General features: G+C 45.2%; 1 protein-coding gene across 2 annotated transcripts in view; it reads left to right on the top strand.

Moving 5' to 3' along the window:
* The window catches only part of cep152 (centrosomal protein 152), a 28,530-nt gene continuing 4,661 nt past the window's right edge, over positions 1 to 23,869 (top strand). The window contains exons 1-22 of one of the 2 annotated variants that reach the window (XM_036535258.1): positions 1 to 105; positions 5,052 to 5,191; positions 5,490 to 5,556; positions 5,887 to 6,186; positions 6,336 to 6,498; positions 7,014 to 7,154; positions 7,356 to 7,495; positions 8,379 to 8,579; positions 8,940 to 9,087; positions 10,226 to 10,317; positions 10,433 to 10,596; positions 11,013 to 11,223; positions 11,409 to 11,522; positions 15,978 to 16,108; positions 16,796 to 16,924; positions 17,279 to 17,414; positions 18,935 to 19,126; positions 19,866 to 20,111; positions 20,439 to 20,570; positions 21,066 to 21,704; positions 22,196 to 22,271; positions 22,492 to 22,656. In XM_036535258.1, coding sequence (XP_036391151.1) covers positions 19 to 105; positions 5,052 to 5,191; positions 5,490 to 5,556; positions 5,887 to 6,186; positions 6,336 to 6,498; positions 7,014 to 7,154; positions 7,356 to 7,495; positions 8,379 to 8,579; positions 8,940 to 9,087; positions 10,226 to 10,317; positions 10,433 to 10,596; positions 11,013 to 11,223; positions 11,409 to 11,522; positions 15,978 to 16,108; positions 16,796 to 16,924; positions 17,279 to 17,414; positions 18,935 to 19,126; positions 19,866 to 20,111; positions 20,439 to 20,570; positions 21,066 to 21,704; positions 22,196 to 22,271; positions 22,492 to 22,656 — 3,814 coding nt within the window. In that variant the 5' untranslated portion in view covers positions 1 to 18. Of the gene's footprint in view, positions 106 to 5,051; positions 5,192 to 5,489; positions 5,557 to 5,886; positions 6,187 to 6,335; positions 6,499 to 7,013; positions 7,155 to 7,355; positions 7,496 to 8,378; positions 8,580 to 8,939; positions 9,088 to 10,225; positions 10,318 to 10,432; positions 10,597 to 11,012; positions 11,224 to 11,408; positions 11,523 to 15,977; positions 16,109 to 16,795; positions 16,925 to 17,278; positions 17,415 to 18,934; positions 19,127 to 19,865; positions 20,112 to 20,438; positions 20,571 to 21,062; positions 21,705 to 22,195; positions 22,272 to 22,491; positions 22,657 to 23,869 lie in introns of both variants that reach the window. The other variant, XM_036535256.1, reaches the window with a different exon arrangement.

Here is a 23,869-nt window from a genome sequence, read left to right as displayed (position 1 = left end):
CAACCTCCGGAATCCGTAATGTCCCTCGACTTTGGCAGCGTTGCGTTGCCATCTCAACATGAAGAGGACGAATATGATCCGGAGGATTACGCTAGGGAGCAGGAGGTATGGTCACCTGTAAACCAATGAAAAACCCGAATTTCTGTTTCCCCTTGCGACCTCAAGTGACAAACCCTGAAAGTGGAGATGTGCGGCCCGTTACTTACCTTTGAATGATAAGTTTATGTTCACTTGATCAGAAGATGGAAATTGTTGTGCAGTTAGACCACAACACTCAAAGTAAGCACGTTACTGATTTTTAAATTTTCATAGCAGTTCAGCTGTTAAGGTACATAACCATTTAAAACCATATTTGCCATGATTAATGAAAATAAAACCAAACCGTATGGGCCTTCCAAATGCCCTGAGAAGGCAACAAGAGGCAAAGTATGTGGTAAACAGGGACTGGCAATACAACATGCCTGGGAGAAGTGTTACCTGCACATTTTCACAGAGCCTCTCTCCTTTTATACTGCAAACCGGTTTACACAGTATGGGTGAACTCAACACCATATTGAAAGTATACCAAGGCACCATGTTTGGCTGGAACTGTACACTGCAGTTAATCACGTTTCTCTACTCTGAAAAACACTGTACCATGAGTGCAAACCGGAAATGGTCTGTCATACTTTGTTTAATAGTCTGTTCCTAATCAAGCAAATTTTCAGTTGTCAGAAAGACAGCAGTGCACAGGAGTGGTAATATGCCAGGCGGGGCTTTGTGAAGCAGCCCTGTCTTATGACTGCCTGTGGCATGTAAAGGAATGTGTTTTTGCTTTCTGATTATACCTGCTATGCTACTGTGCTGGTTTACTATCTTTGAGTTGTGTTAACAGATGGTGCATCGCTCCCAGTCTGGTATGTTAGTAAGTGTGGAAAGTGAGCTGAGTCATCTTTACATCCGGTGGCCCTAAAAGGTTTTTTTTTTTTTTACTGAAGGGAAAATTGCTTAAGCATATTGTATTGTAAACATCAAAAAAGATGTTCATGACATAATTTTAATAAGGTGTACCAAGATTTATTCACAGTGAAAGAGAATGAAGGTTAAAAGTAAGAAATGGAGGTAATGTTTTTCTTGTGGTGTGCTCATTGCTGTCTACGGCCACTAGATGGTGTTTTACAATAAAGTATTCCGTTTTAGGCAGAATTGTCGGTCTGTCAGATGAGACTGTAGTTAACTTTGGCTTCTGTAGGAGAGGTCCCCAGGTCTTGATGGCAGGTAGGCTACATTGTTCAAATTGAAGACCCTTGGATGAAATGTAATGCACATGTGTGGCTTGGCTCACACAAATGATTCTGAGATGTCAGATAGCTGACAAAATTCTCTCCATTTAGTCCTACTTGTGTTTCTACCATAGAACACAGGACCTGGGGGTGATACTATACAAGTGACATACAAATATCTGCCTACTATGCATCCTCAGAAAACTAGAGGCAAGCTATAGTGAGACAGTGAGGGTAATGAGGCATTTTCCTGCATTAACACCTTTGTCGAAATGCACGCTGCTGTTCCATCAGATTGTTCCAAGGATTGCTGTAGAGTTCCACATGGAAACAGGGGGACATTGCACGTCCTGCTCCACTCTTTCATAGTAGGCTGATGTGTTGCATGATATGGAAAATTCAAACATTACTCTATTTCTCCTGTCAGGATATGTCTGCCCAGTTGGAGGATGACTCTGTCACTCTCAAATGCACAATTATGCCATGGATAGGTAAAACTCTTTTGAGCAGTTGTGTGTGGTGGTTCAAAGATGGGCACAGTTATCCCACAGTAGTGTGAATGTAGGGTTTTTGTTGTGTGGTTAAATTGCTTTGTGTTTATGGGAGGAATTTTCAGTGTCTGTCATCTGGTCTTTGTATGTGAATTTACGGGAGGTACTCTGGGAGGGGGAGGAACTCTGCCCACAGTTACAATCCGAAAGAAGTAGCACCTGATGTATTGTGGGGATAGAAATGTTTCTGTTGGTTCTAGTCAAGCAGGGACCTTAGAGTAGAGATGCAAAGAAACTGAGGCTTTTCCTGAATTTCACACTAAGCATACTAGTGGAAAAGGGGTGTAATGATCCAGCCTGGTTATAGCTCTACAGTGGAAAAAGGATATTATGAGCCAGGTTGGTTCCATGTACACAGTGGAAATGGGTGTATGTTTTATTTTTTTTTCATTGGAAAATTGCTATTTTAAAGTTAAAGCTATATTTTTTGGGTAATTTTTAGACAGTTGACATGCGCAATACAGGTCACGATCAGATTCCTGTGTGAATTGTGTTCATTAACAAGTGGAATGATGCAGACAAATGAGCTGGAACTGCACCCTCTCAGAACTGCACTTTAAATAGCCAAAATAGCAAATTCTTTAGCTTTCAGTCCTCTGTGTGTGTGTGTGTCTGTGTGTGTGTGTGAGAGAGAGAATACTCAACATATTGTCTTATTGATCATACCACTGCTGTGCAGATGATATACAGCTCTTTTCTCCTTCCCACTCACTGATGTACATATCACTTTGTGCATGAACGTTTGCCTCAGTGACATTTTGAGTTGGATGATCAATCTTGCTATGTTCTGGCCTCATCTCCCCCACAATGGTGTCTGCGTCCAAGACTGCTAAGAATTGTAGTGTAATTCTGGATAACAATCTGTCCTTTCCTAAAAAATGGCATCAATTACCCAGAAGTGTTGATTCTTTCTTTAAAATATCTGCAAAATCCGTCTATTTCTCACTACATATGCTGCCCAACACATTGTTCAAGCACTTGTGCTGTTCAGACTGGACTACCGCAACTTGCTCCTTGCCTGTTTCCTTAAATGCGTAATCAGGCTCCTCCAGATCATATAGAATGATGTCAGTCTGTTATCAAACCATACACTACTGCCAAACCACTCTGCTCCACAACCTCTAGTTTCCTTGTCATCCCTCTCCAATATGGTCCATCTTCTTTTTCACATCTGTTCTCTTCTCTGGCCCCCCAGCGGTGTCTTGAGCTCCCCACAACAGTCAGAACTGCTAAGTCACTTGTCATCTTGCACTTATGTAAATTGCTTTGGATAAGAATCTGTTAAATGACTAAATGTACATGAGCCTACTTGATGTGTGTGGCTGTGTACACTGAGTGAAATGTCTTACATTTCTTGAACAGAAGATCTGCACAGTTTTTGGTCCTTCTTATACCAAATGTGGTTGGCTACATGGTGAAATGTGATGGCAAATGAATTGCCTCCAATTACAACAAGGTTACTGCACTGGGACTAGTCAGTGTGGGGAATCTGGGAGAAACTGTTGTGGTTTTCTAAATGCTCTCTGTTTACTGGGACATGGTTGCAGAGGTTGGGGTTATGTTGGATGCATGGAATGGGGTGGGGGTTTTGGCTGAGAGTGACTGGGGCAGAGAGTGATTCTGATCAACTGGTGCTAAAGTTGGCCACTGGACTGGTTGTATGAATGGAAGTGTCAGAATCTACTTGTTTCAGCAGAGTCCATAAGGAGGTTTTTTCCTCCAACTAGTCTTCACTCCAGATCTCTGTAGTTTTTAGTTTCCATTGTTTTCCTTTTTCTTCACATCATCTTCATTGCATACCTTTGTAACCACTGTTCCCTTTCAGTTTTCTGAAGTCATTATTTTGATTCAAGGGAGCTGTCTGCTTTACCAACAGACCCTGTTCTTCCCATTTAGTCCACTTTAAATCCAGCTCCTATGCTGTGGGTGTTTACGCTCAAATTAAGAGAGCTTCTCCTGTGTGGCGTGAACAGGTTCTGACTCACTCCTCAACAATGTGCCTAGTGCCTCTCTCTCTCTCTCTCTCTCTCTCTCTCTCTCTCTCTCTCTCTCTCTCTCTCTCTCTCTCTCTGGGACTTCCCATGCTTGCTTCCAGCTGTAGAGAAATTTGTATGAGCCTCAGAAGAAGCATACTGTGGTGTCAGGCAAAAGCAGACTGCAGAACCTTCCTCACCTGTGAAGGCTGTCTCCATGTGAAAAGCCTTTCAAAATGCTGTCTTCAAACTTGCATTTGAGAATTTGAGCTAAATTGACTGGAGGGAAGCTTCTTTTTCTTCACTGGAGGTAATAACTGGGAGATACTAAAGGTTTCACAATGAGAACAAAGTCCTCTTGTGCTTTTGTTGATACTGCTATGCTATGTAAATAAGCTGTAGGCAGCCGTGCGTGAAAGCTTTCTGCTATAGTAAAGGTTTCTGCTCCAGTTAACAGAAATGTACAGTGTGGTGTGTTATGGTGGGGCCAAATAGAAAGTGATAAGGGTGGTCTGTGCAGTGTGTGTCCTACATGTATGAGAGGTGGCTGCACACACATGTTGCCAGCCTGTGGTGCGAATCCTTAATCCTGCACTTGTGGGGACAGGAGCCTCGTTATGGACCAGGATGTGGGCGAAGCTATAAGGTACATCCACGCATCCCTGTGGCAAGTAAGTCCCACTGGTTGGGCCTGTTGCCTTGCTTGGGGGGGGGATTACACTTGACCTCTGAGTGGCTGCCAGGGGCAATCCACTGATGGTATCCTCAGGCAGGCTTCTTGTGATCCTTGGACCATTGGATCATTGAACCAGCTTATGTGCCTGACTATTGAGTGCTGGAGGTATCTTCCAATCTTTTTTTTTTTTTTGGCTCACCAAACCATCAGGTTTTTTAGGATTCAGTTTTTGAATTTTGCTTCATTTGATATTCACATATTCTGTGACACCCAAAGTAGAAAAGTGGAATAAGCAAACTGCCTTTTTTCCCCTCTAACACTGTATGAAACTCCAGTTCTCCATTTACAATCACTGACGCTAAGGCAGGAAAGTTAGTTATCAGTGAGCTGTTTTATGCAGGGCTCTTTGGCTCTTCTGCATGAATGTTAATGAAGGAGAATGCTAAACTGTATTTGACTTTTTTCCCCATTATATTATGTTTTTATTGTCTGTTAACGCACAGGTGGCTGAATGCTGAGGGCTGCTGTTGATGTGATCCTTGAATGTTGCTGGTTTCATGCTGAGGGCTCCCTCTCTCCATTGTGTCAGCTGCACAGGCTGCTGACAGACCTCCCTGATGACATGCTGGAGGACAGCAGGGACTGCTCCTCCCCAGAGTTGGATTATTCTCCACACATCGAGGATGACCACGTCCCTGACCATGAGCATGACCGTGACACTGCGAGTAGGTGAGCTCCTCGAGGCTTCCCCACCCCCAGGAATGGTCACCAGCGGACCATACCAAGACTGCAGCGAGGGGGGTTTAGGTACTGCTTTAGAATCTGCCTGCCATGACCTTCCTCTTGCTACATCTCCAAGGAATCCTTCTCTATGATTGGTTATTTTGCCTAGCTGTAGCCTGAGATGAGAGCAGTCGTGTACACACACCGTCACTTTTGTCCAGTGAGTCATCCACTGTGTGCTGGGACTTGACTGAGCATTTTATTTGCCGTGATTCAGCAGTGTCAGGTCTGCTGTGTGTTTCAGACCTCTGCACAGATGGGAGCAGCAGGCTGACTGGGCAGGACTGCAGGGAGTCGATGCCTTGGAGGAGGTGAGTCATGGCAAGCTTTGCCACTTGTGTTTGGAGGGTCTGAGGTTAACAACTCATCTGTCATTGTGTGGTTCTGATACTGTCTGTACCAGTGTTCTTTTGGTCACACCCATTTTGTGAATGTTCCATGAATTCCATGATTGCAGAGTCAGAGTGCTTGTAGTCTCAACAGTAGAAGGTAGGAATTTTCCATGTCAAACAGCCAAAGCTGATTTTATGTTCAGTAAATGGAATCTCTGCCATAGTTATAGCTATGTCAGCTGTGTGACCAGAGCAGTACCACAGAGGTTATCCCCATCCATCTCAACGTAACTTGTTCTGTTTTTGGAGAACTATGAGGATAGCTACAATCGGAAAGAGTGCACATATGAAAACGGGACAGAGCACATCGACCACCTCCAAGGCCACCTGCACGCCCACACAGGCCAGAAATATGCGAACAGCAATGGGGGCTACACGTACCCCAGTCTGGACAAAGAGGAGTCTGCCATCAGCAGGGGCTTCTCCCCTGAGGATGACTACCAGCACAACCCATACCAAGTCCACCCTGGGGCAGAGTACCACCAGCCTGCAGGTCAGGAGGAGGACCTGGACTATGGTGAACAAACCGATACCAGACAGCCGTTTCAGGTACGCAGGGACTAGGGATTTGAAATGCTAAGCATGTCAGTATGAACCTGAATACTGTTCAGTCATGTATTTAGCCCTGCTAGTTGTTCACCAGTGTTCCACTTGTTCTTTTTGGTTTCATATGGACAACATCTCCATTCTTCCTGTAGAATTTTGAAAGTGACAGAGCAGGGGAGAGCGTGCCAGACCACTACCAGGCTCAGTACCAACCCTACCCACCCAGCAGCCAGCCCAGGATGTTTAACCCTGAAGCACCTCGTCATGATGGCCATTTCAATCAGCTTCAGAGACAGTTCCTAGACTCGGCTCAGAGTGAGTGGAGTGCTCAGTGGTCACGTGGGTGAGGCATATCTCAGAAACGGGGAATGGAATCGCACAGTTGCCGTTCAGATCTTCCTAGGTTGTTTATGGACTCTGCTAAGTAATTTGGGGTGCACTGTGTGACCACCATTGGCAGGGAAGTCCCCTGATCAGCTGATCTGCTGTAATCCCTAGTAGAGAACAGAGTGGACGTGACATTATCTTAGTCATGCTCTTCTGTGTAAGTCACTGGAGCAGCAGCATCTCTAGCCTGTTCAGAAGTCCCATTTTTGGTTTGGCAGTGTCTGTAGGGCAGCTCCCACACTATTCAATAAGCAGTTCATCTCTGCTGGTCAGTCTGTTTGAAATACTTGAAGTACTTACCACAGTGCATCACTGCTCAATTTTTTGCTCTTTAGCTTTCTTTTTTGGCTTTCATTTCAGTTTCAGGAAAAAAAATAAACATGTACACAAACTAAACTCACAACTTGACATATCCAAAATTTCCTCATGTTTTTCCTGTCTAGGTTCAGCAGAGAACCAGCAGATGGCACAGCTGCAGATTCTGAATAAGGCTCAGTCACGGCAGATTGAGGAGCTGGAGCAGAAGCTGGACAATTGTAGGCGCAAGACGAGATACTTTGAGCACCAGCTCGCTATAATGAAAGGTTGGTACGGCAATAGAAGTGTGGACATTGTGTAAAGTGGTAGAAGTGCGGTACTGCCATGGACGTCTTTCTTCCCAATGGATGGAGCTGCTATATACAATCAGGAGATTTATTCATTATCTCAAAAAACAATTGGTTTGTTCCTATTAGTAAGGTAGAGAGTTGTGTGGCTGTTGCACTCTCATGTTGTTTGTCCCTCAGATGAGAAGGAGGGTCTGGCAGTGTCTCTCAGGGAGTCCAGCCGTGTGGTTGAGGAGTCCAAGGAGCATGAGGCCCAGCTGCAGGGGAAGATTTCAGCCCTGGAGCTGCAGGTCCAAACCCTCATTGACAGGGAGCACGAGGTAGGAACTGTTTAGGACCTATGCTACGTGACTGTAGTCATAGCTGCACAGCAAGCAAGAAACTACACTATATGGCCAAAAGTATGTGGACACCTGACCATCACACCTATTTGAGCTTATTGGACATCCCATTCCAAAACCATAGGTTTGGAACAGTGGTTCCAAAACCATTAATAGTTGCACCCCCCCCCCTTTGCAACTGTAACCGCCTCCACTCTTCTGTGAAGGCTTTCCACAAGATTTTGGAGTGTATTTGTGGGAATTTGTGCCAAAAGACCATTTGTGAAGTCAGGCACTGATGTTGGACGAGAAGGCATGGCTCGCAATCAGCGCTCTACTTCATCCCAAAGGTGTTCAGTGGGGTTGAGGTCAGGGCTCTGTGCAGGCCACCGGAGTTCCTCCACACCAAACTTGTCAAACCATGTCTTTATGGACGTTGCTTTGTCCACAGGGGCACAGTCACGCTGCAACAGGAAAGGGCCTTCCCCAAACTGTTGCCACAAAGCTGGAAGCATACAATTGACTAAAATGTCTTTGTATGCTGCAGCATTAATGTTACCCTTCACTGGAACTAAGCGGCCTAGCCCAAACCCTGAAACACAGCCCCAGACCATTATCCCATCTCCACCAAACTTTACAGTAGGCACTGTGCATTCCGGTAGGCAGCGCTCTACTGGCATCTGCCAATCCCAGATTCGTCCATCAGACTGCCAGATAGTGAAGTGTGATTCATCACTCCAGAGAACGTGTTTCCGCTGCTCCAGAGTCCAGTGGCGGCGTGCTTTGCACCACTCCAGCTGTCGCTGTAACTGGATTCAGACTTCTTCTGTTGACCTAGTATATATCTGTGCATGTGTGCGTGTGTATATCTGTACATGGGTAGAGCGTGAGGAAGCAGAGGGTGGCTGAAGCGACAGTGGATAGTGTGAAGCAACAGATGGCGGAGCTGTGTCGCTCAGATGCGCTGTCTCGTGCTCGAGAACAGCACAACCGTGACCTGGCAGCGATCCGCGAGCAGCACGAGAGTCGAGTGCTGGCCCTGCAGCAGAAACTGGACTCCAACGCACAGGCCCTGGAGGAACAGGTCAGAGCACAGCTATCTGATCTCCCCCAACCTGACATTTATCTCAGACTTTTCCGTATCTCCAGTATTCACCCTAAAATCATTCACTCACTGGGTGTTTTACAGTTACAGAGGCGCGGAAAGGCAAAGCTGAAGAGAACAACCTATAATTTTGTTTTCTTTGTGTTTTTTAATGCTGGATGGTGGTGTGTACGTTTAAGTCATTTTGTCAAAGCAGTGGCTGGTTAAATTGTGTAAAATATCTCAAACATGCTTCTGGAGTGTTCATAGTGACTCTGTGTTTGTAACCGGTGTCTTTCTCTCATTATTCAATTAAGTTGAAATCAGTGTGTTTTTTTCCACTCTATCTCTCTGTGCCAGACTGAGTTGTGTCAGAAGCTGCGGGAGCAGGTGAAGAAGTTAGAGCTTGAAAGAGAGGAAGAGAAGCTGGAGAGGGCTGGAATCATCAACACTCTGACACAGCGCCTGGAGGAGAGCCAGCAGCAGTGCACAAAGTTGCTCCAGACAGGTAAGTGTGTGAGTGTATTTACGGGTGACCATCACCCCTGCACACATCTTAACGGAACAGTTTCAAGTTCTTCAACTGGTAGCCCCTCACTTGTTTTTTCGTTCTGCAGTTTGCGTTCATTACATTCAGAAATTGTGCACTGGATGCATTCCCAGTCCTGTGGTTTAACAGCTTGCACTTTGAATCTGAGAGGATTGGTGGGCTTTTGGTGGAAGGATTGATGGCAAATGAAAGTGAACTTGCTCCAAATTGCACAACATCTCAGAGAACACAGAAACCGTCCCTCCCTCAGGTCTTCTGTCTGTCTCAAGCTCAACTGTTGTGCTACATTCAGACCATGGACTTTAATGATCAGTTCTGTATTGTTGCTCATATCCTTTTTTTTTTTTTTTTTTTTACTTCAGATTGATTTTTAAAATGCTCATATCTAATATCAGTGTGAAGGGACCTTCTTCCTGAAATGTCCTGGGCGTGCAGACAGACATGATGTCTTTTGTTGTTGTTTGTCTAGTCATGCAGAATTTTAATGACAAGTGTAACCTGTCATGTTCAGAGTGACATAAAATCACTTGGGCCATGTTAAATGCACTCAATTCCAATTTGAGCATCCACACACAGGTTGCATGTAGGGGGCATGTAGAGCTAAATATCCAGTTTATTTCTGCATATTCATGTGATCATGTGATTTACAACTGCAAATATGTGATGTCTTGTGTTCTTTGTTATTCACACTGTTCTAAAAACACAGACCAGGGAAAAAATTGTAATTGAGCCACTTTTAGCTAGAGTCTGAATGTAGCTTTAGACTAAGGCAGTTGCAATCCATTCTGACCTGGTACTGCAGATGCAGATTAGCTACATGGCTAAATCTAGTGCAAGTAATGTTTTGCAAGGTCCAGGTGAAATAAACTAAAAACTAAACTACACTCAGTCGTAATACACATTAACAGCAAACAAATTCATTTCCATATCCTTGAATAAAATTTTTGGTCAATGATGAACAGTCAGTTGTTGTGTATGAAATGAAAAACATAAGGCCTGCTCAAATCTGTGACAGTTTAAAAATAAAACTGCACAGTGCTTGCGTTGAATTGGGTGGGGTTACTTAGATGTTTCTCATTTGTGGTTTGTCATCCAGGGACTGTACAGGAGATGAACCAGATGCGCATTCAGCTACAGCAGGCACAGAGCCTGAAGAACATCAGTGACAATATGAATAAATCCCTGCGGGTATGTACGCCAGAGTGGCCGCACCCCACAGCATTACATGAACGGCACTAAATCAAAGCTGTTTGTTGTGTATATAAAAACAACACGGTGACTTGTTTTTATTTGCTTGAAACAGGAAGAACTTGCTGACCTGCAGGAGCAGATTACTTTGTATGAGTCCGGGGTCAAATTCGGAGTGATTTCACTGGACTTTAGTGGAGAGTTGGAGAACCAGCTGTCAGATTCCTACGTTGCACTGGGAATCAAGACGGCAAAATGGCACAATGGCAGAATTCACAGGTATGAATGTTTGCTGCATTATAACAACTGCTGTTTTAGACGGCAGTTTAAAAGGAAATAAATTCTACCACCTAACACCAAATACTCCTGGTTCCTCAGCACCCTAAACTCAGCATGGATTTTCATGCAGTGTCATAGGTCATTGTACAGTCATAAATACAATGCAAGGCGTACTTCAACGTAACACATGGATGCTATAAATGTATGCTGATATCTTAGTATGAAGGTTAAAACAGTTAAATGTTAGGTGCTGTCTTGTATATGTTGCTTGCTGTTCTGTACCATCACTATCTTTGCAGTCAGTAGGACACACGCTGTGTTTCTTGTCACAATGGCCTAGTTATTCACCCTGGGAAATAGCATGCTAAATAGGCTGTATGTAGAATTAATCATTTTCATTTTCACTTCAACATCAGTGGCCCCCTGCCAGCAGCGGCAGATGGGAACTTGTTGAAGGACGAACTGGTTGCCGAGCTGAAGGGGGAGCTGCAGAGGTTCCTTGGCAGCTTGAAGGGGAAGCGGCAGAAGATTTCCCAGCTGCAGGAGGACCTCTGCCAGACCCGTGCCGAGGCCCAGGAGCTACGGACACAGCTGGACAGGGCCGAGAGGAACGTACGGGACTTGAAGGTCAAAGATCCTCCTACATGAAGAGTCACCCAGCTGGCAGTTTGTAGTGCCCATGCTGAGCCACCCAAATGGAAATTTTTAACACACATGTTGATTCCCACACCTGGTAATTTTGTAACTCCTGTGTTGTAATCCAAGACTGATGGTATATGGCACCCCATGGTGGTATTTTCTGTGTCCTGCAGTTAAGGGATAGCAGTCTGGAGAAGCAAATGGAGGCATCTGGTGCAGAGGGGTCTCCACAGGAGGAGCTCCAAAGGCTTCAGAAGGAGCGGCAGCAGCTCAAGGACTGTGTGGAGGTGAGCAGATCCGAAGAGCCCCTCCTTCCACCACATCTTGTTCACCTTTTTCACCTGGGCAATTCATCTGGCTGCTTGACTCACCCTTTTGCCTCATTTATCCATGTGAGGCCCATGTGCTCCTCTGGTCACTCGGCACTTTTGCTTGTTTTTAGTGCTACATTCCCGCAGTGTACTGTAGGAGAGCTAGCTCTGACAACATGGTAACTTACAGGTGGCTGGCAAGTCACTAGCGGATGCTGACACAGCAGCAACACAGTCAGACAAAAGGTCACCCAACTGTAGCTGGATGAAGCATGTTCTGTAGGACCTGGTGCTAAGTGTTGTGTGAATGTAAGAAAACAAACAACTTCAGAAGTAACATGAGGTAGACCTCAAGATAACCAGGTTAAATTCACCACTCTAGGGATCTCCTTGTGGGCTAGCTGTCTTGTGCTCTACAGCCACAGGAGCCACAGTCATGGGTATTACAGTTTAGTTTTATTAATTAAAAACAATAGCACAAAGGCAATAGTTATAGTCTGGTCCTCAAGGAACCAACGGTGAACAGGTGACTCCAAAAATGCCATCTTGTCATATCTTGCCAGCATATTTAAATGATGTAGCACTCTCCCACTGTTAAGTCTGAGGTTCACCTTTTCTATACTTTTATATAGGCTGCCTCCAGCTGCATCATTACTTTGATGCACATGTCAAATGAAAACTAAACAAAAAGTGCACCTGTACAGAACCCTAATCCTATTACTACTCATAGTGATGTTGGGTGTCAACATGCACCTAGCATGAATGCCTTTACTGACTCAACCAATCAGTAGTACTTCTGTCATGACTTGGTTGGAAGTGTGGCACCAGGAGAAAATGTCTGAGTGCTTCATTAAACACTTGCTCTGGATAACTGATTCCAAGGTAGTGGGGTCATTCTGTAGGTCGTATAAGAAAAAAAAAGGATGGAGAAGAAGAATCCGTGTTGCAATGAAAGTCAATAGAAAAACAGTATCAAAAACACAGACTTCGGGTTCAGCGATGTCGGAGTGAACCCCGATTGTTCAGACTAATTCCCATATATACAGTTCAGGTTGTTCTTAATGTAAATGAACCGGACCTGTCGTCTGTATGATAATGAAGTCAGAGTGCCAGTTTTGAGTAAGCCAGGATACCATTGTTTGAATAAGCCTGGATACCCCTTTGTCTGAGAGAGTTCTTGATTGCCCACTCCCGGGCCCATTCTATAATTGTTTGCCACCTCGCTTGACCAAATTGTTAAGATGTTGGCAGGGGTGTGGACCACCCTGTTGGGGTCTCTATGATCTCAAGCCCTTTGGAATGCCACAGCTATTCAAATTAGATCATGCCTGGTGGAATATACATTCATGGAGCAGAAAGCTGTGATTTATTACAGTCTTTAGAGGTATACCCATTTAGGAAATTAAATCCATAAAATTGAATGTATTGAATTTATGTTATGGTCATGTGCACATTGTGTTACCCAATGTGTCTTGCTGCAGACTGACAAACTATCATCTTTTACTATCCCACTAAAGCTCAGCTGTTTCACTGCCTCACCAGGAATAGGATCATTTTACATTTACATTTATTCATTTGGCAGACGCTTTTATCTGAAGTGACTTACAAGTGAGGTGCAATACAACACAAGCGAAAAACCATACAAAGTCAACAATATTAGAAGTACTGCTTGACAAAGTTTCAAAGGTTGGCCAGGCGAGGTACAAACTAGCAGGTAAAGCTAGCGAGTGCGTTAAACCATTACAACCAAACCATTACTTTTTTTTAGGAGATAGGGTGGAAGTGTTTCAGGTGCTCAGGTGAGAGCAGAAGAGCTGTGTCTTCAGATGTTTCTTGAAGACAGAGAGGGACTCAGCAGAACAGATGAGGTGTGGAAGTTCATTCCACCACCAGGGGAAAAGGGTGGAGAAAGTCCTGGATAGTGATTTAATGCCACAGTGCAATGGGACCAGCAGGCGCCGTTCAATGGCAGAGCGTAGCAGTCGGGAGGGAACAGAGGTTGCAGCAGTGAGTTCAGGTAGGTAGGTGCAGTTTTGTTGGTCATCATGTACGGCAAGCATCAAGGCCTTGAACATGATGTGGGCAGCTACAGGGAGCCAGTGGAGTGAGACCAAGAGACGTGTAACATGAGCCCTTTTTGGTTGGTTGAAAACCAGACATGCAGCCACATACAGAGCAGCCACGTTCAACTGCAGAGCTTTCCATGCAGATAGGCCGGCCAAACAAGCATTGCAGTAGTCCAGTCTTAAGATGACCTATGCCTGGAAAAGGAGCTGCACAGCATACTCAGATAGGGAGTGCCTGACTTTCCTGATGTTGTACAGCGTGAATCTGCATGATCTAGTAGTCGTAGCGATATGGACAGTTCCTTGCAGACCTGGACGCAGTCAGTGTTTTTGAGCCAAGCCGAACGGTGATGTCATGCTGGATCATCGGGCTGGCTGGGATGACTAGGAGCTCAGTCTTGGATATGTTGAGATATCTAAAAGACAGGCAGAGATCCGTGCTGAGACAGTGAGGTCATCAGGTTGGAACGAGAGCTGGGTTTCATTGTCAGCAGTGACAGGAGAAACCATGCGCCTGGATGATCAGACCCTGATAGTTGTATATAGAGAGAAGAGGAGGGGGCCAAGCACCGATCCCTGAGGTACCGCAGTGGTTAGCCGGTGGGAGTCCACACCCCTCCAGCATACTTTGAAGGACCTGTCTGTGAGGTAGGACTTGAACCAGCGAAGTTCAGTGCCAGTGATGCCCAGTTCAGCGAGGGTGGACAGAAGGATCTTGTGGTTCACTGTGTCAAATGCGGCAGACGGATCTAGTAGGATGTGGGCTGACGACATGGAGGCAGCTCTCTCTGCCCTCAGAATGTCGACAACAGACAGGAAGGCCGTTTCAGTGGAGTGGCCGGTTTTGAATCCCGAATGATTGGAGTCCAACAAGTCCTTCTGGAAGAGAAAAGCAGAGACCTGGGTGAAAACAGCTCATTCAAGGGTTTTAGATAGGAATGGGAGGAGAGAGATGGGTCTGTAGTTTTCTATTTGGGATGAACATGAACTGAACAAAATAGTGACCAGATATGTGTAGTGGAGTGACAAGGAGGTTGTCAGTGATACAGTTACGTGTCAGGATGAGGTCCAGCTGGTTTCCCGCTTTGTGAGTCGCTGGAGTGTAGACACAAAGGCAAAGTTGGTGGAGAGAGCTGCTGGAGTTGCTGTATTCTCTGGATGGACTTGGTCCAGGTCTTGGTCAGAGCCAAGAGTTGGTGGGAGGACTGAGCGGCAAAGGCGGGGATGAAGTCAGCTTTGTTGACTGTGGACTGGCAGTCCCAGAGTTCAACTGAGAAACAGGGGGGCATCTGAGGCAGCAGGGAGAGGCCTCAGGTTGTCTGGATTGCGCTCCCTCCTGTGAATGACATGAGAGATGCGTTTGTTTAGGACATCTGGGATGTGCTGAAAACACATATTTCTGGCTAGTGGCAAGCATAAATGTGAGAAAGAAAGAAAGAAAGGTTAAACTTCTCTGTTTATGACAAGCGATGTTGGTGTCTTTGCTCAGTGGACCCGCGCAGGTAGACTCGCAGGTCTTTACACAGTCAGGTCTTCACACAAGGAGGGCTTCACACGAGGGCTGTCCCTTCCGCGTCGGCGCTACTCACATGTTTAAATAGGGAGCGAGCTGTGTTCACAGCTGAGGACGCCTGTTTGTTTAATTACCACAACAGTGGTACAGTGGTACAACAGTTCTGATGTGTGAATGGCTTTCCCGTCGCTGAAACTGTACCACTTAAGCTAACAATGGTAACACTTAAGCTAACACTTCAAAGCACAGAGATTGATAACCAGTTTGACAAAACTAGCAAATTCTAGCTAAAGATCAATAAACACACAGCGGGGACACACGAACGAACTAACAAACTCCTAGCTAGCAACAGCACTAGTCTGACTACCCTTAAAACAGTGTACAGCACTTACGATTACTGTAGACTCCCGATGACAGATCGATTGTCCTGAATCAAAACCAATTGTTGCTGTGGCAAATGTACATATTGGTAAAATAAAAGGTGGTTTTACCAACATGTGCACAAGTTAGCATTAAAGGTCAGGTCATGGAAAACAGGCCCTCATTAGGTGAATGGAAATCTGGGTGAAACCCTGCATGGAAGAGCTGAATTTGAAATGTCTTGTTAACATCACAGTGACATTATGGGCATATCTGACATTCATTTAACCCATTTAACCATGCATTGGTGACACACAAGCATAACAGATCCATTATCCCAGCTTGACATGTTCTCCAGGACTGCAATTCATTGCCCCATTTTGCGGATGTACTGAAGCCTGAAGGTTATGTGTTGTCAGCGGAAGCTTTGTTTGCTGTTTGATTGATTGCTGTTGTTTATTAGCATTGTCTCTCTCCCTCTCCCCTGGTCAGAAACTGGAAAAGCAGAATGTGGAGCTGAGGCTGAGTGAGGAGAGGGTAAAAGCAGCCAACCTGGAGCTCTGCACCAAGATGAGGGAAATGATCCAGGAGTTTGACGAGGAGAAGCAGGAGGCTGCAGAGAGGTAGAGGAGGATGGGTGGCAGGCCATGTTTGTGTGACAGGTTTGGCAGTCCAGGCAGGGTGATGGGGTCGAGGCCTGGACTGGCATACCTCTGAGTATGCCATTTCATCTCATATGCTACAGAGAAAAACAAGCTGTATAAATGTGTATGCTTTGTGAGCCACTGTAAATAAGCGTGTTTTGTTTCAGTAGGCATCATTAATTCACTTAGACCCAATGTATTTGTATGGGGTGACTTGCATGGCCTGCATTCATATCCATTAATACAGCTGATACAGTTCTGTGCCCTGCAATCCTCAGGTAACAAAGGAATGGTTATTACTAGGAGTAGAATAAGAGCATCTGTTACTTGATAATAATGTATTGTAGTAATAAGAACAACAGTTGTGGTAGTGGCCCATCTTACCCATAAGTCCAGTGCTCAGGGGAGCAATGTGGTGCCAGTATAGTGAAGAGGGAGATGTCTAACCCAGAGGTTGATGGTTTGATTCTCATGTGGGGCACTACTGTTGTGTTAAGCAAGAAGCTTAACCTCAATTGCCTCAGTAAACAACCAGTTGTTTAAATGGATGACTTATACAAATTGTAAGCTATGCAAGGCCCTCCAGATAAGGGAGTCTGGTAAACAAATGTTATACTGTAATAGCATTTGCACAGAGTTTACAGGTGCTGTTTTTGCTGTTGGGAGGTATGAGAGGACACAGCAGCAGTACCGGGATGACGTGGTGAACCACGTGCGGGAGGAGCTGTCCCATGAGCATGCTGCACAACTGGAGGAGCTGACAGCAGAGCACCAGCTCAAGACCCAGCAGCTAGAGTAAGGCTGTTTTCACTGCTGCTCCCAAACTTGCAACAGTGCATTTGTAGCACTGCGATTGTGATTGGCGCCTGCAATTATGGTAGCTGTGATTGCCACAGTGCCTGTCTATACGTGAAATGTGCAGTACAAGCAAGTTTGAGGAGGACTGTGGGTCAGTCTGTGAGGGTACCAAGGGAATGCTTCCCTGGTAGTGTTGAAATCTTGACCAAAAATGAACTGAGTTTGAAGGTTTGGAAGAGAAGATATGTACGCTGGCAATCGAAACGAATGTGGAATTAGTATATGTGGAAGGGACGTAAGAGACTGTAGAGATTCTTTAAGGACTGCATTTCTTCTTGGTTTTTTCTGCAGGTCACAGCTGGCAGAGGTCAGCAAGGAGATCCTGGGTGTGCAGGAGTGCTACATTGCAGTCTGCCGAGAAAAGGACGTGCTGGAGGAGAACCTGCGTTCCAGACTGGAGGAGGAAAGAAAATACAGGGAGGAGGAAGTATGTTCTAAGCCTTTAATGGGGCATTCTGTAAAGTGTCTCTTACAATGCAGGGAATTCCATTGTCTAATACTAAGCAACTGAATGGCAGACATTCACACAGTACACAGTGAGTTAGCAACAGCAGTAAATGCAATAAAGAAAAACGAGCATAACGGGCCAGTCAGCCCAACTTACTACTGTACACGTAGTCTAGAGTGTTTGTAGCACTGTGTCAAGTCACTACAAATCTCGGTAAACTAAGGAATAAACCACGACAGGGTGCTTAACCACCCTGAGGTGGTTTGTTTCTATAGAACTGCACCACCAGGAGTGGTTTATTCCGCTTATACCACGGGTACTTACCAAAGAAATAATTCAGCACTCCTATTAAATTAGGGTACTATTTTATTATCTTTAAACAAAATATATATTATAATATGTGCACGTCTGCAGAATATAGTCCATTCATATAGCTAGCTTGACACATCCAAACTTTAAAATTTAATGATTTTAAAATGTACTATATTAGCCTACCTTAAAAAAATACTATAAGTTACACATCTAGGCTTCGGCTACTGAACCTACAGTAACTTAGCCCACTAACTAAAAATTTCTGATATAGCCAGCTACACAGTGTCCGTTTAGCTGGCGAAGTGGATAACATTACATTCGTGTCCGTCATCTTAAACGTACATATGTAGAAACGTTGACTATAAGCTAATCGTACTCATGTATTGAAATTAAATTTAACATTTCCATTTATTGTAAAATTTGACATTGAAAGTGGTACATCAAACGAGGTGTGTGGGAGACTTAACGTTTGAAATTCTGATCCAAAAAGGTTAAATGTTATTTCTGAGAAATTCTCCATTTTAGGTGGCAAATGTCACGGTGTATTGGCGATCTCACTTTGTTGATGCTCTACTTATGTTGTTAAATGGTTAAATAAAATGGTTTCCCCTCTCATTGCCTTGCAGTTGTGGCCCCCTTTACAATACAATCTCTCACCATTGCAGAAAACCCAACAATAATGTATTTTTTCCTCCTGTCCTCCTTAAAACAAGACAGTATGCATTTTTATTTAAAATATATATTTCTAAGACCATATAGATTCCATGTGTGAAATTCTTGTAACTACGTCATCTAGCTAGATGGTAACTAGAAGAGCTAGAACTAGAAGAGAAATCTAATCCAATTTTAGAATACCAGTTATCAGAAAATTGATTGGATATTATTTTATATCTTCTAAGGTGTGCCTAAAGAGAACAACCTAAAGTTAGGATGCACTTACATTATAATAAAAAACATTAAAGCTGAGCTTGACCATCTATAAATTTCTGATATTTTTAAATTCCTGTTTGTGTTTTTACTGCTTAATGTTTGGATACATATAGATTTGGGTCAACTCTGAAACCCAGCCATGACTTACTGTATTGTGCGTGGGCAACCTTGGTAGCTGTCTTGCATAAAATAATGCCATTGTAAAATTTTCTTTGCACCATAAATCTGTAATCTGTGATCTGTGACCCTGTCCTCAGCTGATGAGTCGAATGTGCGGGGAGACAAGGAAAGCCTTGCAGGAGCTGAAAGCAGATCTGGAGAAGCAGCATGAGACCTCCCTCACCGCAGCCAGGGCCCGGTGGGCTGAGGAAAAGGAGGTGGAGTTTCAGGAGCAAGTCCAGGCCCAGCTGGCTTTGGCCAAGACTAGCTGGCAGGAGGAGCACGGCAAGGTCCTCCCTGTTTTACTTAAAATGCTACACCCCATTGCACAATGCACAGTCTGTCAGCTCAGCAGCCATTCTGTATACTAATGACATGCTGTGCAGTTCTGTTCCTAGAGTGCCACAGTCAGTACAGTCTTTCTTTTCATGCGTCTTCTTTTTATTACATCAAATTCAAAAGGAACAGTGTTGTTTGCCAGTAAAATAGGGCAAACGTCCTCTTTAACTGTGTTCAGAGAAAATAGTTCCTCAGCAGTTCTCATACAGAGGTGCTCAGAAAAAAGGTAGATGTTTGGGGAACTTGGTGATGAGTCATTTATTCCCCATGCATGCTGTGAAGATTCCCACAGACCCTGGAAACCTGGGAAGCTGAGTTTCTGGGCCTGAGAAAGACCTTGAAAATGAGGAAGAAAATACTATTGGGTAAAAAGGAAGAGAAATTTAGTCACATTGAACATGAAGTTCATGCTGTTCAGCATCAAATGTGTGCTGTTCAAACTCTTCCTATTCCATGCTGAATAAGTCTCTACTTTTGGCTCTTCATAATGGGAGTTCACTGAAGCTTGATTGAATCAAACCCTTATTCCTTGCATGCCACCCATACATCTTGTGTTTGACTGTCATGGTATTTACTAAAGTGTATTTATGATGCAGTCATGTGATGACATGTCAGTTAACTTCCAGGGGAAATAGATGAAGTGTTCTGGACCACATCAGTGACAACAGGTGAATGTTGCTGTCCCTTCAGGCAATGCAGGTCGCACTGAAGCAGGTGGAGGAGAAGTGGGCCCAGCGGCTGGAGGAGGCACAGGGGGGGGAGACACAGGAGAAATCCTCGCAGACGGATGGGGCGAGCACGCGGGGCTGCTACATGGAGGAGCTGGAAGCACAGCTAGCCTCTCAGAGGACGGAGCTGCAGCAGGAGGCAGATAAGGCCAAGGCACACCTGCGGCATGAGCTGCAGGACAAACACCTCAAGGATGTTGAGCGAAAGGTAGGAGAACCCCCATAAGCCGTACCCCCTGCATTTAATCAAATAAATCAGCCTCAGTTACTGACATACTTGGGGTCAGTTCAGTTTCAAATCACACAATTCAAGAAATTAATGAATTTCAATTCAGAAATTGAAAATTCTTCGTAGAAATGATTCAATAATTAATTTCATGACTAAATTGAAATGGAGACCAACTCTGGTCTCTCGTGTGTGGGGTTTTCCCGTGGTTCTGGGATAGGTCAGAAATTAGTATAGATTTCATTTTGTGATGCTTCTCAGGTTTGATCATTGTGAATGTGACAGGTGACGGATTGTTGTTTCCTGCAGGTTGAAAGCGCAGTGTCAAACGCCAAGAGCCAATGGCTGCAGGAGATGACATCCCTCCCCCAGTACAAAGCCAGCCTCCAGGCAGAGAGAGAAGCATGGGCCAAACAGCAGGATCAGGCCTTGAGCCAGCAGGTACGAAACAACACATATTGGGGAATAACGGAGGCGGTGCATTACCACTGTTTGCATTTCCATTTTTGGTTGGGGTGTGATGGGTACAGTATCCTGACAGCTTTCAGTGATTGCATTGTTTCCTGTAGTAAAACATTACTTTTTCACATCATTGAACAAAAGGCATGAAAATCCACTGCAAAAGAAAAGAAAAATAAAACCCAGAGGAAGCATATTATGAAATATATGAAATAGCCTTTTAAGGGTCATTGTTTCAGAGGAAACTTGATATTTTTCCAGCGGACTCAATTCATTTCAAACCGTGATTAGATGTTCACAGGCTTTTCAGTTATTGGCTCTGAGAGCAATTGAAGCCCATTTTCCAGTGATGGGAGAGTAAGGTCTCATGAATGCCAAAATGGGGGGAGCTACCATGTGCTCTCTCATCACTTTTGTGAGTCAGTCAGAAGGCTTTTTTTTTTCCTTCTCTCGTTTCCCATTTGCTGCACACAGCAGGTCTCCATGGTGCTGACGGAAGCTGAGGAGCAGTGGCGGCAGATGCACCTGCAGAAGCTGGAGGAACTGGAGTCGGAGTTTGGGGCCAGGCAAGCGGAGCTGCAGGAAGAGTTGCAGTTCCTGCAGAGGCAGCTGGAGCAGCGGCAGGAGGAGGAGGCAGCCCTGCTGAAGGTGGAGCTGGCCCGTGCCCGGGCTTCCTGGGGCCAGGAGAAGCAGGAGGAGGCAGCCCGCGCCCAGGCACAGAATGAGCGTGACTACCGCGCCTTCCTGGATGAGCACCGGGGGAAGCTGGAGCATGCCCTGGCACTTGCCAGGGAGGAGGCAGAGCTCCAGCGAGGTGAGCTGCTCTTGCAGAAGGAGGCAGACTTCCAGCGGCTGCTGAGGGCCAGGGAGGAGGAATGGAGTGCGCAGCATGAGAAGGAGATTCAGGTTGAGAGGGAGAAGGCTCTGGCTGAGGTGCGAGCTGCCCTCGCAGAGCTCCAGGACTACCTCCTCAAAGCTCCGGACATGCAGGGATGGCATAGCAGCACTCAGACTTTCAGTTTAGGGGGAGAGGGGGAGTTCAAGACCTGTGTACTGGCCGGGTGCCGAGACCTGATCTCCAAGGCAGTGACCCAGGCCCAACAGGATGGGAAAAGGGTAAGCTGCTTTTCTGATCCATCCTGTGGACAAACAGGAGAGCTTTGCTGTTTAGTGAGACTGATACCCACCCATTTGGCTAGTTCACTACTATAGCAGATGAACACGTGGAAATGGATTTGCTTTGCTCTGATTACTGTCTAGCAACTATCCCTCTGGCTTGATGTCAGCTGGAATATTGCAAGCGAGGTACTGTATATGTACAGAAGTGGTTTATTTTCACAGCCCCATAATTGGTTACATAGGTATCACACCCTGATACACAATTTTGCAGCTGAAAGAGCTGTACAGTACAAACAAAATGCACCTAAAATGACAAAGTATAATGATTCCTCTTTAATATCTTGTGTTGCCATTTTATAAGATTGATTGTTCCTGTCTTTTTGCTGTCATATCATCTGTGCTTTAGTGGATTGATTGAACCTGGCTGTAAAGTGTCACAGCTCCTTGTGTCACTGAATGGCATTTACACCAGTGTCCTGTCTTACCAGAACAGTCAGGGGAAGCTGTTTTGGGTGTCGAAGGAGACCCAGGATTCCTGGGAGGGAGATGCAAGCCAGCCTCATGGTACGAGCCATAATGCTCTGTCTGCTTCTCTGTATTACTCCGAGACACCTCTAGATGGCGCCTCATCCCCATGCCAACCACCCACTCGACCATGTAGCTTGTCTTGTACTCAGCTGTTTCAGTTGGGACGTCATCCTGTTAGGAACTGCTATGCTGTAGAGTGTGATGCCTGCTGTTGTATGGGAGCTTTTATAAGACTGCTCTGACCGCTGTGTCTTAGGGTCCCTGAGTGAGAAGAAGGGTGGTCCCTGCAGTAGGAGCTGTGCTGAGAGGGTGTCCAGATTGCAGAAACAGTGTCAGGACCTGCAGAGGCACCTGGAGAAGGCCTGTCGCCAGCTGCAGCAGACTGTGCGGGACAACAAGGCCAGCATGCAGCACCTCAGAGGTACTGTGCCTGTAGGAGGTCAATACAGTTTCTACTTCATGCCTGTCTCTGACCACTGTAGGGGCTTGCTGGTCTGTGGTTCTCTACACAGGGGGCCCATGCCTATCTCTGATATCTGTAGGCACCACGCCTGTCTCTAAGATAAGATAAGATAAGATAGAACTTTATTGATCCCACAGCGGGGAAATTCACTTGTCGGAGCAGCATTAAGACAGAGGTAGAAAGGCAAAAGTGGCAAGTGTGCAATAAGTTAAAGAAATACAAAAATACAAAAGAAAAAGCAAAGATCTATGTGTGTGTGTATATATATATATAAATATATATATATATATATATATTCTTTATATATATATATATTATATATATATATATATATATAAAGAAGTCAGAATCAATAAAATAAAATGGTAAATATATGTTCATTAAAAGTAAAAAAGAATTACAGTGACATGAGAAATGAAATGAGCACTGAGTGCAACATTGTATGATCAGCTAAGTAGAAAATGAGAGCTACACCATAGTATGGTTCACTGAGTGATGGGGTTTTATTGCCCAATGGTATTATTAAACAGTCTGACCGCTCCTTCTTACACCGTGGGTGAAGCAGTCTCTCACTGAAGGAGCTGCTCAGGGCCACCACAGACTCACGCAGGGGGTGGGAGGTGTTGTCCATGATGAATGCCAATTTGGATAGCATCCTCCTCTCACCCACCTCCTCCACAGAGTCCAGTGGAGAGTCCAGGACAGAGCTTGCTCTCCTGATCAGCTTGTCCAGTCTCTTCCTGTCCCTGTCCGTACAGCCCCCTCCCCAACAGACCACAGCGTAAGAGATGGCTGAGGCCACCACCGTGTCATAGAAGGTTCTGAGTAGAGCCCTGTACACTCCGATGGACCTCAGCCTCCTCAGCAGGTGGAGGCGGCTTTGACCCTTCTTGTATAGGGCATGGGTGTTGTCTCTCCAGTCCACTTTGTTGTTAAGGTGAACACCCAGGTATTTGTAATTCTCCACCACCACAATGTCCATACCCAGAATGTTCACAGGTGTGATGTGTGATGATGTCCTCTTCCTAAAGTCCACGATCATCTCCTTTGTCTTGCTGGTGTTGATGTGGAGCTGGTTGAGCTCACACCAACTGACAAAATCCTTGATGACCTCCCTGTATTCCAGTTCATTCCCCTCAGACACACATCCAACGATGGCTGTATCATCCGA

The sequence above is a fragment of the Megalops cyprinoides genome, chromosome 8 (genome assembly GCF_013368585.1).
Source record: "Megalops cyprinoides isolate fMegCyp1 chromosome 8, fMegCyp1.pri, whole genome shotgun sequence".
Classification (NCBI taxonomy): domain Eukaryota; kingdom Metazoa; phylum Chordata; class Actinopteri; order Elopiformes; family Megalopidae; genus Megalops; species Megalops cyprinoides.
This window is presented reverse-complemented; position numbering and strand designations above follow the sequence as displayed.